The sequence below is a fragment of the Maniola jurtina genome, chromosome 10 (assembly GCF_905333055.1).
Source record: "Maniola jurtina chromosome 10, ilManJurt1.1, whole genome shotgun sequence".
NCBI classification, from domain to species: Eukaryota; Metazoa; Arthropoda; class Insecta; order Lepidoptera; family Nymphalidae; genus Maniola; species Maniola jurtina.
Window position 1 is genome coordinate 4,268,593 of NC_060038.1, and position 13,585 is coordinate 4,282,177.

Sequence of the window (13,585 nt, forward strand, 5' to 3'; positions counted from 1 at the left end):
TTTTTTTGATCGAAGTATTCCATTTCAGAATATGATAACTAGGCATTATTTTACTACAATTTTAATAATAATTGAACATTTTAATAACATACCGCCAAATAAATAATGGACTTTCAGCTGTATCTGATTCATTCTGTCTACTTGCTTATCTGGAGTTTTATAATATTACCTATACCTACCTATCTTTGATTTACACTTGTTTCTTTGTTACAGTAGGATGCGGCCAACCCTTCCTCTTCTGTGCGTTTGCTTCTACGCTCTCCTGTCAAGTGGAACATCGAGTGGAGACGACAGACGATGGCTCGTCTCCCTCGTGGACTTAGTGGAGTTGGACTATCAAGACCACTGCGATCAGAGAGCCAAGGCAACTTGGGAAGAACTGCTAGGTAGCAGTAAAGGTCTATCACTCAAGGTAACATCAATGCTTACTACCTCTATTCATGGCATCTTTCATCGTGTAGTTATCGGTTATCCATACTAATAGCATGTACTTCAGTACCTATTATAGATGTGAAGTGGTGTCTTTATGACTGTCCGTCTGTTTAATTCACGGTTCATCCATTTAACCAATTTTGATGAAAAGTACAGAGTTAGTTTGCATTCCGAGGACGCGGGACATATATATATACATATATATATATATATAGTCTACTTTTTATCTCGGTAAATCGGAGTACCTTCGGGATTTTCAAAAACCTAAGTACACACGGACGAAGTCGCGGGCAATATATACTATAGTGTAAAATGTATATTCAAATCTAAAGACGCGATCTTCAGTGAAATAGGTTCAAGAAACTGCTTCAAATTGTCCGAACAATTCGGACAATTGGCTCTATTGAGAAGTTGACCAAACTCGACCACTCTCTCTTCAAACTATAAAATATTTGTGAGGAAATTGTTTCTTTGAGTGAATTTGGCTGATTTATTTGAGTGGTGGTATATTTCATTATTATTTTATAGATCTTGTAGATTTCGATAATAAACTGGCCTTTTAGTAGTTTTTTAAAATTACGATTTATTAAACGTGCTCGTTTAATAGAGAAACATTAAAATATTATTAAAATATATAAACATTTAAATACTTTCATACCTATTTATATGTTTTTAAATCAGCAAGTGAATTTACCATCTGTGCTCTCCCATGGGACCGATATTTTGCTAAGTGAAAAGCATGTCTTAAAAGTGCAGGGTATTGTTAAGCAACATACATTATACACTTTCATATTAGAGTAGATAATAATGTAAAACGCATTATTGTTAAAACGATGACAAAAATTTGATAAAAGAAGGAGGTACCTACAGGTCTCGCAAGGTCTTTTATCTTTGAAGGATAAAACAGAAAATCTGCTTTATTTACTTTATCATACAATGAAATTATAATGTATGATTTTCTCCGGCATGGTCCTGTTTAAGTTATTTTACAAAACATACTTTGTTTGTGCAGTTGGAGCGCGATAAAGCTTTCGGGATATTCGCGCGCAAGCAGAAGACAGAAGTAAATGCAGCATATACTGCGCATTCGCTAAGTGCTGATGATGATGTGTTGCGGCGAAGAGTGAAGCTACTCATACAACCAGGAGATACTCTGCTTGATACTCAACAGTGGATACGGGTAAGGTTTCAATCTTTCTCTTTCTGCGTCGTATTTCTCATTGCTGAGAGTCATGACCCTTTTCCATTAAATCATATCAATAATCATGGACTAAGAGCCAGCGCATGCCAGACCTTCGTTATTTTATAAAAGCTGAAAGTTTCTCTGGGTAATGTCTCCAACACAGGGTGGAACGATCAGTGACTATCAAGTATGGATCATGGTGGTTTTGGGAGGTAACAGGTAAAGGTTGATCTCTGTCGGTTACTTTGGTTCTTCTACTGATTTTCTCGTTCGGATTTTATCCTACAGAGCAACACCCAACATAGCCAGATGGAGCATCTGATAATTTGTTAAACTTTAAACGTTAAACTAACATTAAAGTCAAAATCCCGCACGATCTTATGCGGAAGGAGCTTTAAGCCCACCGCATTCTTTACTCCTTTACTCAAGAAAAGCCCTACCATATATGATTTATGAGAATGAGCAAAACCTTAAGCGAAAAAGAGTGAGAAGAGAACCTGAGCTTTAAGTGATAAAGTGTGTTGTTACTCTTACCAATGGTACCTGCCTACCATTATTTCTGAATAAATCCCCAGTGAGGCAGTAATTTAACCGGAACTGGATGCTTAGATCCCGATGGACGCTATTCATGTTATTTATCCTTGTTGCAAATAAAGCAAAACTGTGAGTAAAAAGTTGTTACAACTCAAAAGATTTGAATCAAGAATCATCAATTTTGAAACTCATCCCATTAGCCTCTCGACTTATTTTCATAAGTTACTGTTCTCGGAAGTTCATTTATGAAGAAACAAGTTGAATCTCTAATGAGCTCGCTTAAGCGATCTTTTCCTTTGAAAGGTTCGGTACCAGGAACTTTAATATTAACTTTCTGATCAATATAATGAATTACTATTATTATCAAGTATTTGTACTTATAATCAAGTGTTTTGTTTACGCGCCGATCCGGGGTTAAATAAAATACATAACCATAAATAAAAATTAAAGTAGGTATGTACTGAGATGAATAAATTTGGTCTCTAAGTCATATGTATTAAAATATAGTATTTCCATAAAATATCTTAACCATGAATAAAGAAGAAAAGTACCAAGGTACTGTAATGAAAAAATTTGGCGTCTCATTTATATGTATTAAAATAATATAATCTAGTATTCATAAAATATCTAAGTACGTTTCAAAGCTACAAGAGATTAAAATGAAAATCCTTGAATGTTTGAAAATCTTTGAGCTTTAAGTTACACGGGCTAAAGATTTTAAGTTTTATTGCTTGATATTTAATTAAGAATCAAATTTTATTTGTATGGGGTGCGTTTGGAAGACGTCTATGTGCTTATATTTAAAACATATAAAACCGACTGACATATCAAGGTATACCGTAGATTTAAAACTACATCTGAAATTCTACATATGGTTTCTTTATTACGCAGATTCCTACTAAGATTTTCAAAATCCGAATGTAGCCAATATGGTTCAACTAGTAGTCAGATCGGTCTTTGGTCAGATGGATCTAATTTGAAAAAATATTGATTCAAAAACCCCTAATCATAGCAGTATTCGAAAAAGTCGACGGCTAAAGTTAGCTAGTACCTACTAAAGTAATTTTCCTATACCATTTCAAGCCTTAGCTGTAATTAGTGAAATTGATACGGGCTCCCGCAAACTAATTCAGGCCATCTAAGATCGCCGCTACGACACGTCGGCTTCACTTAATTATCTGACATGCCATTACACTTGATTACTACTAAGCTCAGAAGATGAAAACTTGGATGCTGACAGTCTTATTTTATTCTATGCTTACTTTGGAAATTTTTATAATTCTAACTTGACTAAGTTGCGCATAATGAAATCTCATAATAGGCGTAAAAATATTTTTACACAATTTTCTAAAATATATCGTAAAAGCTAGTCAAAGTTATCCTACATGCAAAATAAAAATAACATGCAAATCTGTCAAGAGACATTGTACCTAATTCTGTTTTAGATAATCTCTCAACTAAATGCAGAAAAGAATAGCACTAGACTTAGACCTCTACTAAATCTAATGCTTTACTTTCTGCAATAGAGATTATTAAAGGGATATCTTATGGTCCTGAAAGGGTTAAAAGGATAGCTATACATTTAGACCTATAATTTATTGTAATACGACAGAATTTGCCACGTTGATAACTCCTAATTCATGATGACGACTTTCGTAATAAATCTAACTTATGATAAAAATGTGGTTGCTAGTGGTTACGATATCGTCTGGGGTTTTGCCACGTCTTACTTTTTAGAGCTTTAACAGTGAAAGAAAACATTGTGAGGAAACCTACATGCCTGAGAGATCTAGTCTATGGTCTAAACTCTTCTCATTCTGATACAGATCTCCGATCATGATGATGATGGAGGAGACCATAACTTATAGTACATTTGTTTCAGCTGGTAACCTTTGGTGATACGGCTTTGAATCGGCTGCAATTCGCCACTGACTATGATTGCGGATACAATACTACTTGCACCTTGAGAGGTAAGCTTCATCACAAATCTAAATTCTAGTACACATACACCCGTTGTGCCGATTGTGGAACCAACTCTCTTCGGCGGTTTTTCCGATATATTTCAACATGGAGTTATTCATGGGGCGAACAAATTCATGTAAAGTCAGCAACGTATTGGAGGTTGCTCTGGTACTGCAAATGTTTATGGGTGCTGGCAATTTTTGGAAGTTGGCGGTGTTTCACCCCTGTGCCTTTAGAGAGCACTTAAAGCCGTCGTTTCTATCTGAGCCAAACCTCTCTCTAGTTGTGTTTGGATTGGCGTCCGGTCGGGCTATGAGAGTGAGGGATTAGCAAGTGCACCAACAATAAAGAAACACCGTAAGAAATTTGATATAAAGCTCACATTCTCATGCTTTACTGTAAGTCGAGTCTAAGTGGAGTCAGCTAGTCTGTGTTAAGTACAGAGACCTTTAGATTGTGATGAATGCAGCATAAACTCTATAAAAAAGGTTGAAAATAAAACTTCGCTTACAAAAGCCTACCTCCGGTTAAATCAAGATTAACTATGCATTCTAAGCATTTTCTGAATATTGTGATCATATCTCTCAAGCTGGACAGTCGCCAACTTTGCACTTCAATTTAAAAAAATTTGCTTGAGATTTTCATCAAGATTGAAAACCATCTTGAGCTGAAAATAATCTTAGTATTTTAGGTGGACTGAAAATATTCAAATATTTCTTCAGTCTATTTTCGGTTGCAGTTGCAATGCACCTGTGTCACCTGTACTAAAAACTGCAGCTAAACTTTAATTTTGTACTTGGCTTGCAGCCCGAAGGCACTCTGTCTGAATAGACCCTAAAGCTTAATTTATACCAGTGTATATTGTGTTACTGCGGCATGCTGGAGTATCGCTTTGTATAATTTTTAAAAAATATAGTAAGATTAGTCAGCAGATATAGAGTACCTACCGTAATGATACAATTTTATAACACGATGTTGTCTTGACACAAATGTAAATTAAAAATTTATAACACCCCCACAAGTGAAGGTTACAGTAACTAGAAAAGAGGTGATAACTTTCAAACGGCTGAACCGATTTTCTTGGATTATAGCTAAGAACACTCTCAATCAAGCCACCTTTCAAACAAAAAAATCTAAATTAAAATTGGTTCACAAGTTTAGGAGCTACGATGCCACAGATAGATACACAGATACACACGTCAAACTTATAACACCCCTCTTTTTGGGTCGGGGGTTAATAAAATAGACTGCTTCTTAAGGCCACCAAATTAATGTTTTCATTTATAGCATGCCTCATTGTCGCATGTACATCGGCGTAAAACAGCCTTAAGAAGAATGTATATTTTTCCAATACTATTTCATTTTTACTCATCTATCCAGAATGCCCTCGCGATCGGAACTTTACAACTCTTTGGAATGCAACAATGCCTGAAATCCCATCAAATTTAATCTAGAGTTTTAATCTACATATTTTTTTTTAACTAAGTTAACTTTATTTTCTACAGAATTACAAAACAATATAGCAAGACAACCAGACGAGGAGATTCTGCGTCGAATGAAGCTATCGTGGGAGAATCATCTACCAGACCTCCAGGATTACCTCGACAACATCCTGCCGCTACTAAGAAATGCTTCTAAAGAAAATCGTAAGTTTTACCGTGTTTTCATTGATTTTCTTTTATTGCAGGCTTAGTAGGGTCTCACACTTCTCGATAACGTTGATAAATGTCGAGTATGGAGACAATATAACGTCAATTACTTACTTATTACCTGTATTCACTATTTACCATTTGTTAATTAGTATTTTTATTTTATCTTAGGCATAAATTTTAGACATAAATTTTGTACATTGTAAGCTTTTTTATTGTTTAGTAATTATTATTTTTATTTCTTTTGGCACAAGTTGTGACACCTAATTAATAAGTTATGTATCTAATAATGTGTGTGTGTGTACATATAGATTTAAGAATGTATTGATATAATAATTTTCTGGTGTCCTAATAAATATAAAATAAAAAAAATAAAAGTAAAATAAAGTAATAATATGGAGCTCTATTAAAGTCTTACCAATCAGTATTTCTGATTATTTTATTTATGATTTCGTAAAGATCCACTTGGGATGCTTGCTGTACTATGATAGATGTATGGACGGACTTAAGCCCTTAACCAAAGCAGTTTACGTCGATTTTACTCAGACGTTATATTGGTTCGATACTCAAAATTTATTTATTGTTGAGATATGCTAACTTTTACTAAGGCTGAAATCTACAGAGCACATTTTTACTTTGCTCAAACTTAAGACAGATTTTAGTCTCTACATGAATATGTCTCCTTTCAACACTAACTTTAAATCAGAGCAAACTCAAAGTGTGCTGTACAGCTGATGTCAGCGTAAGCCTACTTATCTGATATAATATTATAATCCTTAATGCTAACCTAATAACAATGCACTGCGGCACCGACAGACGCGACGCTCAACTGAAGTCTATTGTCTTTAAAGGCCATTTTAAGTCAGAGCAACACAGTGCGATATTGAGTTCCACTGGTGTGCATGCTACAATAATTCAAAATGTAGCAAGATTTGTCACCAAACTGTCGTGCCCTAATACATCAGTTCTACAGCACCACGTTGTCTCGGCATAAAATAAACTGCCATAAGGCTGTAAAATTAATGTTTCCATATTTCTATAGCTGCTCTGGCGTAAAACAGCATTAACCCATCTTTTAAGTAGAAGTTGTTTTACAAAAAACTGTGTGAAGCAAATTGTGCCAATACCTTTAACTTTCACCTTTGTAATAAAATATTTTATTAATCCTTGAAGCTGTTTATTAGATTTTCTTATTTTAGAAATTTAATTATTTCCATCTGACGCCATTACCTTGATCGACGTTAATTGGACTGAATATCAATTTTCGCATAATTAATACTTTCTTAGTACCGTTAGCTTGCCAACTTTACGTCTTTCTTTTCTTTACATTACCTGAAACACCACTTACTACTTCATAGATATGTAACTACTACGCGATGTGCTATTCAGATTGACTGATAGATAAGGTGATAAGTCGTTCTTGTGGCTTTATTTTTTTTTAACTAGGTATTCCGTTCGAATTTCTCAAAATCCTCTCTTAGTGTGGGTCTACATCAAGACTTATAAAGAGAATCTATTATCTAAGTTTATAGCTCCACCAGTTTAGGCCGTATATGTTGTCTGTTAGTCAGTAAAGATAGTGTTACCGTGTTTCTTTAAAATTGTAAAAATAATAGCATTATTCTCGACATTTTTAAGCTTAAAGATTTGACTATAACTGAATTATTACATTATGACGCTGAATACTTGATTTTCTATTTTGTACATTTCATTTGTTTCTTTTGAATTTAGTATGTGTTTTCCCTAAAAATTTTGTATCCGTCCTAAAGATTGTAATTTGTATTGTATCGTTTCGTTCCAAGTTCCCCTGTCGTGAACTGTGAGAGTAGGGTGCATAATTAGTGTATCAATTTTATCTAACCTATCAATCTTATTATTTCCATCATAGATTACGACCTGGTGGAAGAGTATTGGGACTCGCTGGTAGAGTATGAAGGGGCTACGTTGGCCGCTCGCGACATCTGGCAGCACGTTCAACCCCTGTACCAAAAACTGCATAAGTACGTTACTCTGAGGTTGCGAGGTGCGGAGGAAGTTGGGAAACCACTGCCTGTGCATTTATTCAGTAAGTTTTAACTTAGCAACAGCATTGTCAGTAGGTACCCTTCAATGGTTGTTCCATTGGTGGTTGAAGTGTGATATAAATAAGGCCTTACTAGGCCTATGGAAGGAAGTGTATGAGCCTTAGCCACTTCTATGTAAATTCCGCACTGTCTTAAATCTTTTTCAGTTGATTTGTTATGTAATATTATTGAAGATGTTTCATTTCTAGATATGTGAAAAAGTTAGGGTAAATCCTTGAACAAATGAACTCGTTCAAAGTTTACATCTTATCACACTTAGCAACTCTATGCAAGAAAACTTTCCCATTGGAAAATGGGTAAAATGAAATTCAGGTCATTTTGATAAGAGATTTTCACAAAATAAACGTTAATACTTCTAAAAAAGTTGCTAAGGAAATACGGTAGGCAATAGGAATCTATCTATACACAATTTTACGACCTGTAAAATAATTCAATTATTATCGCTTCCTATTTCCAAGTTTTATTCCACAATAAAACCATTGTACGTGCGGCTCTTAGGATCCAGTCTAACAAAGGAATCGATTCTACGTGAAAATTTAATTCCACAGGATCTCTCACGGGGGATGACTGGTCTAATCTAATCGAGAGTTTACTACCTAAATATCCAGATATATATCAAAAGGTCCACGCCAATATTCAACTCAAGGTATGATGCTCAATATTGTTTAATATGGGATAAGACAACATAATTATAAAACAACACGTACATTGAGTGTGTTCTAGAACATTTGTGTGGTGTTGCGTGTTGATGGAATGGATTAATTGCTTTTCCTGCTTCTTTCGTAGGGGGAAGTGCAAGTTGTGCCATGTAAAGTCTGTTTTTACGGATTATAGCGAATTAAACTTTTGCTTGTATGTCAGTTTTATCAAACTCAGCCTCTACCCCTAATAAGTTTCTTTACTTTATGAATGGTTTATCCGAACACTAGTTCACTTGGGGTACGAATGTGCGAGTAGAAAGATTTGTGATTGGTCAAGACCGAACCTCCTACTGACTATATTAAAATGGCCTAGAAGGCCCTCCTATTTACGAAGCCACTACCCCAGAGAAGTTGTCGAACATAAAAAATGTTTTCACCACAAATAGTTTTCATCTTTTCAGGATATAGGAGGCTTAAATGCATACAGAGAAGCAAACAGTTTACTCAGGCAGTTAAATCTAGGTGAAGTCCCCAACGATATCCTAACAGAATCAGCCTTCAACGGCACTTGCCCTCCAACTATAGTAGACTGGTGCCAACCCAATAAACTGAGATTCATATCGTGCAAAGATGTCAGCATTCAGAATTACATGGACGCACACGAGACAGCCACCAAGATTAGATTCAAAATAACAACGGCTTTACACAGCAATAACACTTATATTTTGAGAGAAGCTCCACGATATTCAGGTATTAGTCAATTAATTACTAGATGATGCCCGCGACTTCGTCCGCGTGGATTAAGTTTTTTTTAATCCCGTGGGAACTCTTTGATTTTCCAGGATGCAAGCTACCTCTGTACCGAATTTTATATAAATCGGTTAAATGGATGGGCCTTTAAGAATCCCGTGGGAACTCTTTGATTAGCCCCCGTTTTCCGGGATAAAAAGTAGCCTATGTCCTTCCCCGGGATGTAAGCTAACTCTGTACTATATTTCATTAAAATCGGTAAACTGTCGGACCCTGAAAAGCTAGCAGACAGACAGACACACTTTCACATTTATAATATTAGTATGGATTATTAAGCGACAATCGCGTCGCGTGCAACGACGCCTTATTTCATATCAAACGCGAATCAAGAAGACCACCTTTTGTAAGTAGTCTTTCATTGGAATTCATAGTCAAGAAAAAGGTTTTATAGGAGACCATTCAGACGAGACTTGTATTTATTCAACATAGCAATGCATGAGGGTTGAATAATGACACATGTCGTCAGAATGGTCCCCTAAAAAAGCCCCTTTCTTGACTATGAATTTCAGTGTTAATGTCAGATTTTTTTTTCACAGCTATTTATGAAGCGGTGCCAGGTTTTGTATCGCTTCTATCGCTGGATCCTCATACGCTTGATCGGGCAGGACTATATCCTCTGGAAAGATTTAATTATAATAGTAACCATCACCGTCTGGTCTTACAGCTTATCATTGCATTGAGAGATTTGCCCAAGTAAGTAACCACTATTTACTAGTATACTATTAGTTTTTTTTTTTCAAAATCGCTAATCTAAGTAGTGGTTGCCTGCGGTCCAACCTGATGATACTGATAATTTGTCTGTACGCAGCCCAGACGGGGTTGTAGTTTTATGGTAAATACCTAATCAATTACGACGCAGTATTGTCGAACTGAAACCTTAAGAGCCGATTCACACCAAGCACGTACACGTGACTACGCGCGTAGTGACGCGCGTGAATCCATAGACATGACAGCACGCATTACGTCTACGCGAACGTTCACGTCACGCAAGCGGTATGCCATATCTCAAACAGTTCCATACATTACAACGTCATGGTACGCGCTACGTCTATGCTTACGTGCTACTTACGCGTTTGGTGTGTCCCAGCTTTCTCGATTGTAAAGTGGCTTTTCTGGTAGAGTGTCAACTAGCCTCAACTGCTCTTTATTAGATGTCGTTTATGAAGACAATTCAGAATTTTAAGTCCCCAAATTGACCAAACCCGGGAGCCATAGCTTACACTAATGAAATGAAGAGGTCGTCAAATAAAAAACAAATAGTTCTGTTTGTTTCTCTTTTCATAATAATCTTCATTTTTTTTCCTTTCAGATTAAACTATTATTTGGCAGTAGATGAATGGAGACTAAAAGTCCTGATGGGTCAAATTCCTTTGTCAAAAGTAGAAGACAGTTGGAGTGAGTTCAGGAGAAACTTTTCTCAAATAGAACCCTCAAGCTCAGACATTCTTGGAGATCCATATGTTTTGTTTAACAAGCCATATATCGGGTAAGGATGAGCACCTACGAGTATAATTTTCGTACAAATGTGAATGTGTGTTTACTTTTAACCCGTAAAAATAGAGAATTCTTACGAGTTCTTAAATTTCAAAAAAAAAAACACATAGACCAAAACTTGGGCAAAACTTCATGAAATATTCTTCTATGTTCAAAATTATGTTAATGTTATTTCAACATAATGTTAATGTAAATGTTACTTTATTTTCAGGAAATTCTTAGGTCTTATATTGAAGTACCAAATCTATCAATCATTTGCTGAAGAGCTCATATCGGATGATTTGGATTTGATCACACACGTTTTCCAAAATAATCAACGTCTAATGTGAGTAAATACCTTAATAGAAAAGTTATCAATTTAATGTAATTATAGTTATCTGAAATATTATATTTCTCTCTTTTTTCAGTGATGTCATGATGCAGGGTTTTAGCGTCTCATGGCCTGAAATGATCAGTGATCTATTAGTGAAACGCGAAAATGGACTAGAATACAATGCACTCACGGATTACTTTAGACTGTTAGACGAATATTTGGATAACCAATTAGATCCAGCAAGCGATCACGCTGTCGAGGATTACAACGAACCTCCTCCTGAAGTTGATTTACAAGAAAATGAAATTCCCGAGGAAACCAGCCTACCAAAATCCGAAGATGGAAATGAAAAGAAAGATGTTTCTCCTTTGAAAACTCACGATGATATCCTTGATAACATTATAGAGACCGATGAAGATTCCAACTCTAAATATGAAACGTCAACTGTGGGTGTCTTAGAAATAAAGAATCCGGTGGCAGCCGGGGACCAAAGTGATGCTCAAAATCCCAAAGAAGCTTCATACAATGTTTACTGGTGGATTGGAGTTGCCGTTGCGCTCGCAGTCGTCGTAATATTAGTAGCAATAATTGCTAGGAAGCGACAAAGTCACAGAAAACAACTAGAAAAACAAAGAAGAAGACAGACCGCCTGATTTGAAGAATATCGGTTCTAAAGTTGGAGCCGATACAATTTGTTCAGGACACTAGTGAATTTGTGCCAATACGATTTATGAGGAGTGTAGAGTACAAACGTGTTGATGGTTAAATGTTTTATGTTATGATTTTAATGTGCTTAAGTTGGTTTAGATTAATTGGTGTAAAAGTGGATTATTTATTCTTACTCTATGGTGCTGTATCTTTTATAGATTCCGTTTCAACTGTTGCATTTATGTTTGTCTTTAGTTCTATTCTATGTGTGTTTGTGCGTTTGTTTCTCTTGCAACTGTAAAAATATTCTTAGATAGTGAAGATGAAAAAAATATTTTTGTACATATCACAATTTGAAAAAATATAGTAAGTTTAATGATGGTTACCAATTGTGTACGATAGGTGTAAATTCTAGTTAGATGTAATTTCGCCGTGCCTTAAGCGTTTCAATTTCGTATAAGTAAAGAAATATTATATTAAAGGAAACGATCAAATTTGTAATTAAATAAGGTAATTTTATAAATCTCTATTTACTCTGCTCTCAAAGACCAAACCATTATCTTTTTATGTGATCTTTATTTATTTACTTACTAACATTTTTATTGTATTAACTAGATTATTTATTTTAAAGAATTAGAACAACCCAGGTATTTGATAATATTGTTTTTCTTATTAGTAGTGTCCACACTGAGTAGGACAGCTCCGCAAGGCTTTGGCAAAGCAAGGCCGAATCACATTCACATCACACTCATCACAGCCTCGCTCGGTCGTACAAAGCAATGCTTCGCCAGGCTGCCGCGCTCAGTGTGGACTCCTCCCTTACTATTGATGCATTTTAATTATTAAATTTGTTAGATTACTAACTCTCGTTAGTAAGCATGGAATAATTGAATTTGTCTCAGAATTTGATAAAAGGAGTAAAAAATAAATGTTTTAAAGAAATCCTTAGTTGTTTCATTTCCAAAATATAATTATTTGAAGCGTGGTTCGTTCTTTACCTAAGCCAAACGCAGGGATTCTGAAAGCGTTGGACTTCCATCGTTCAGTGACCTTCTCCACTTAATGACGCGATGGCACGTCTTTTGCTGATTGAGATATTCACGGTCGAAGCCTCGCGCCAAGTTAGAACTGGGTTAAATCATAAGTTCTCTAATATTATAAATGTGTAAATTTGGATGTTTCTTACTCCTTAGCTCATACCAGAATTAACACAGGCTTTTTTGGATTGTTAAAAAACTTATATCCGCGCGGATAAAGTCTCGGGCTACATCTAGTTATTTATAAATATGGGTTACGTTAATAAAACCTTTACATTTTACATAGCAAAATATTGTGCGTCGTGTCGTAATGAAAATGTGGAAATGTACATATGTTGGAAAACAATAATATGCTTGAGTTTTACCGCAACATTATTTTTCATTGAGCAAATGAATTAATTAATTCAAAATAATTACATTTAACAATAATAATAATTATGCATATTATTATAATAATATTGTTTTCTGTGAATATGAATATGGACTCATTTTATTTTTGTTTTATACCTATCGAAATGATTGCATCCAAATCGTACTACCATGAACTGTCAGTAGACTACTGACTGACAATACATCCGTAGGGCAACACAGTACAACCTCTTTACAGCATCTTCTAGAAGACGAGGTCCCCGATTTCTAATATCACCCGGACGTGGACTCACGCCACGGTCTCGAAGACGTACGGACTTATCATGAATCAACCAAGTCCAACTAATCCTTTCATCCCAATGTCACTCTAACCAATGGTCCAAGCCTTACAGGAGGCACCCTTAGGAAAACGTTGCCGCTCCGATCTCT

At 35.5% G+C, this 13,585-nt stretch overlaps 1 protein-coding gene across 11 annotated transcripts in view; it reads left to right on the plus strand.

Annotated features, from left to right (window-relative positions):
* Positions 1-12,694, plus strand: part of LOC123868992 (angiotensin-converting enzyme-like) — a 112,802-nt gene extending 100,108 nt beyond the window's left edge. For 10 of the 11 annotated variants that reach the window (XM_045911706.1, XM_045911712.1, XM_045911704.1 and 7 more), the window contains 11 exons: positions 214-412; positions 1,445-1,612; positions 4,032-4,119; positions 5,617-5,757; positions 7,649-7,825; positions 8,393-8,490; positions 8,947-9,235; positions 9,832-9,988; positions 10,605-10,781; positions 11,001-11,114; positions 11,197-12,694. In XM_045911706.1, coding sequence (XP_045767662.1) covers positions 218-412; positions 1,445-1,612; positions 4,032-4,119; positions 5,617-5,757; positions 7,649-7,825; positions 8,393-8,490; positions 8,947-9,235; positions 9,832-9,988; positions 10,605-10,781; positions 11,001-11,114; positions 11,197-11,755 — 2,163 coding nt within the window. In that variant the 5' untranslated portion in view covers positions 214-217 and the 3' untranslated portion in view covers positions 11,756-12,694. The remainder of the gene's footprint in view (positions 1-213; positions 413-1,444; positions 1,613-4,031; positions 4,120-5,616; positions 5,758-7,648; positions 7,826-8,392; positions 8,491-8,946; positions 9,236-9,831; positions 9,989-10,604; positions 10,782-11,000; positions 11,115-11,196) is intronic. The other variant, XM_045911705.1, reaches the window with a different exon arrangement.
* Positions 12,695-13,585: the final 891 nt, after the last annotated feature.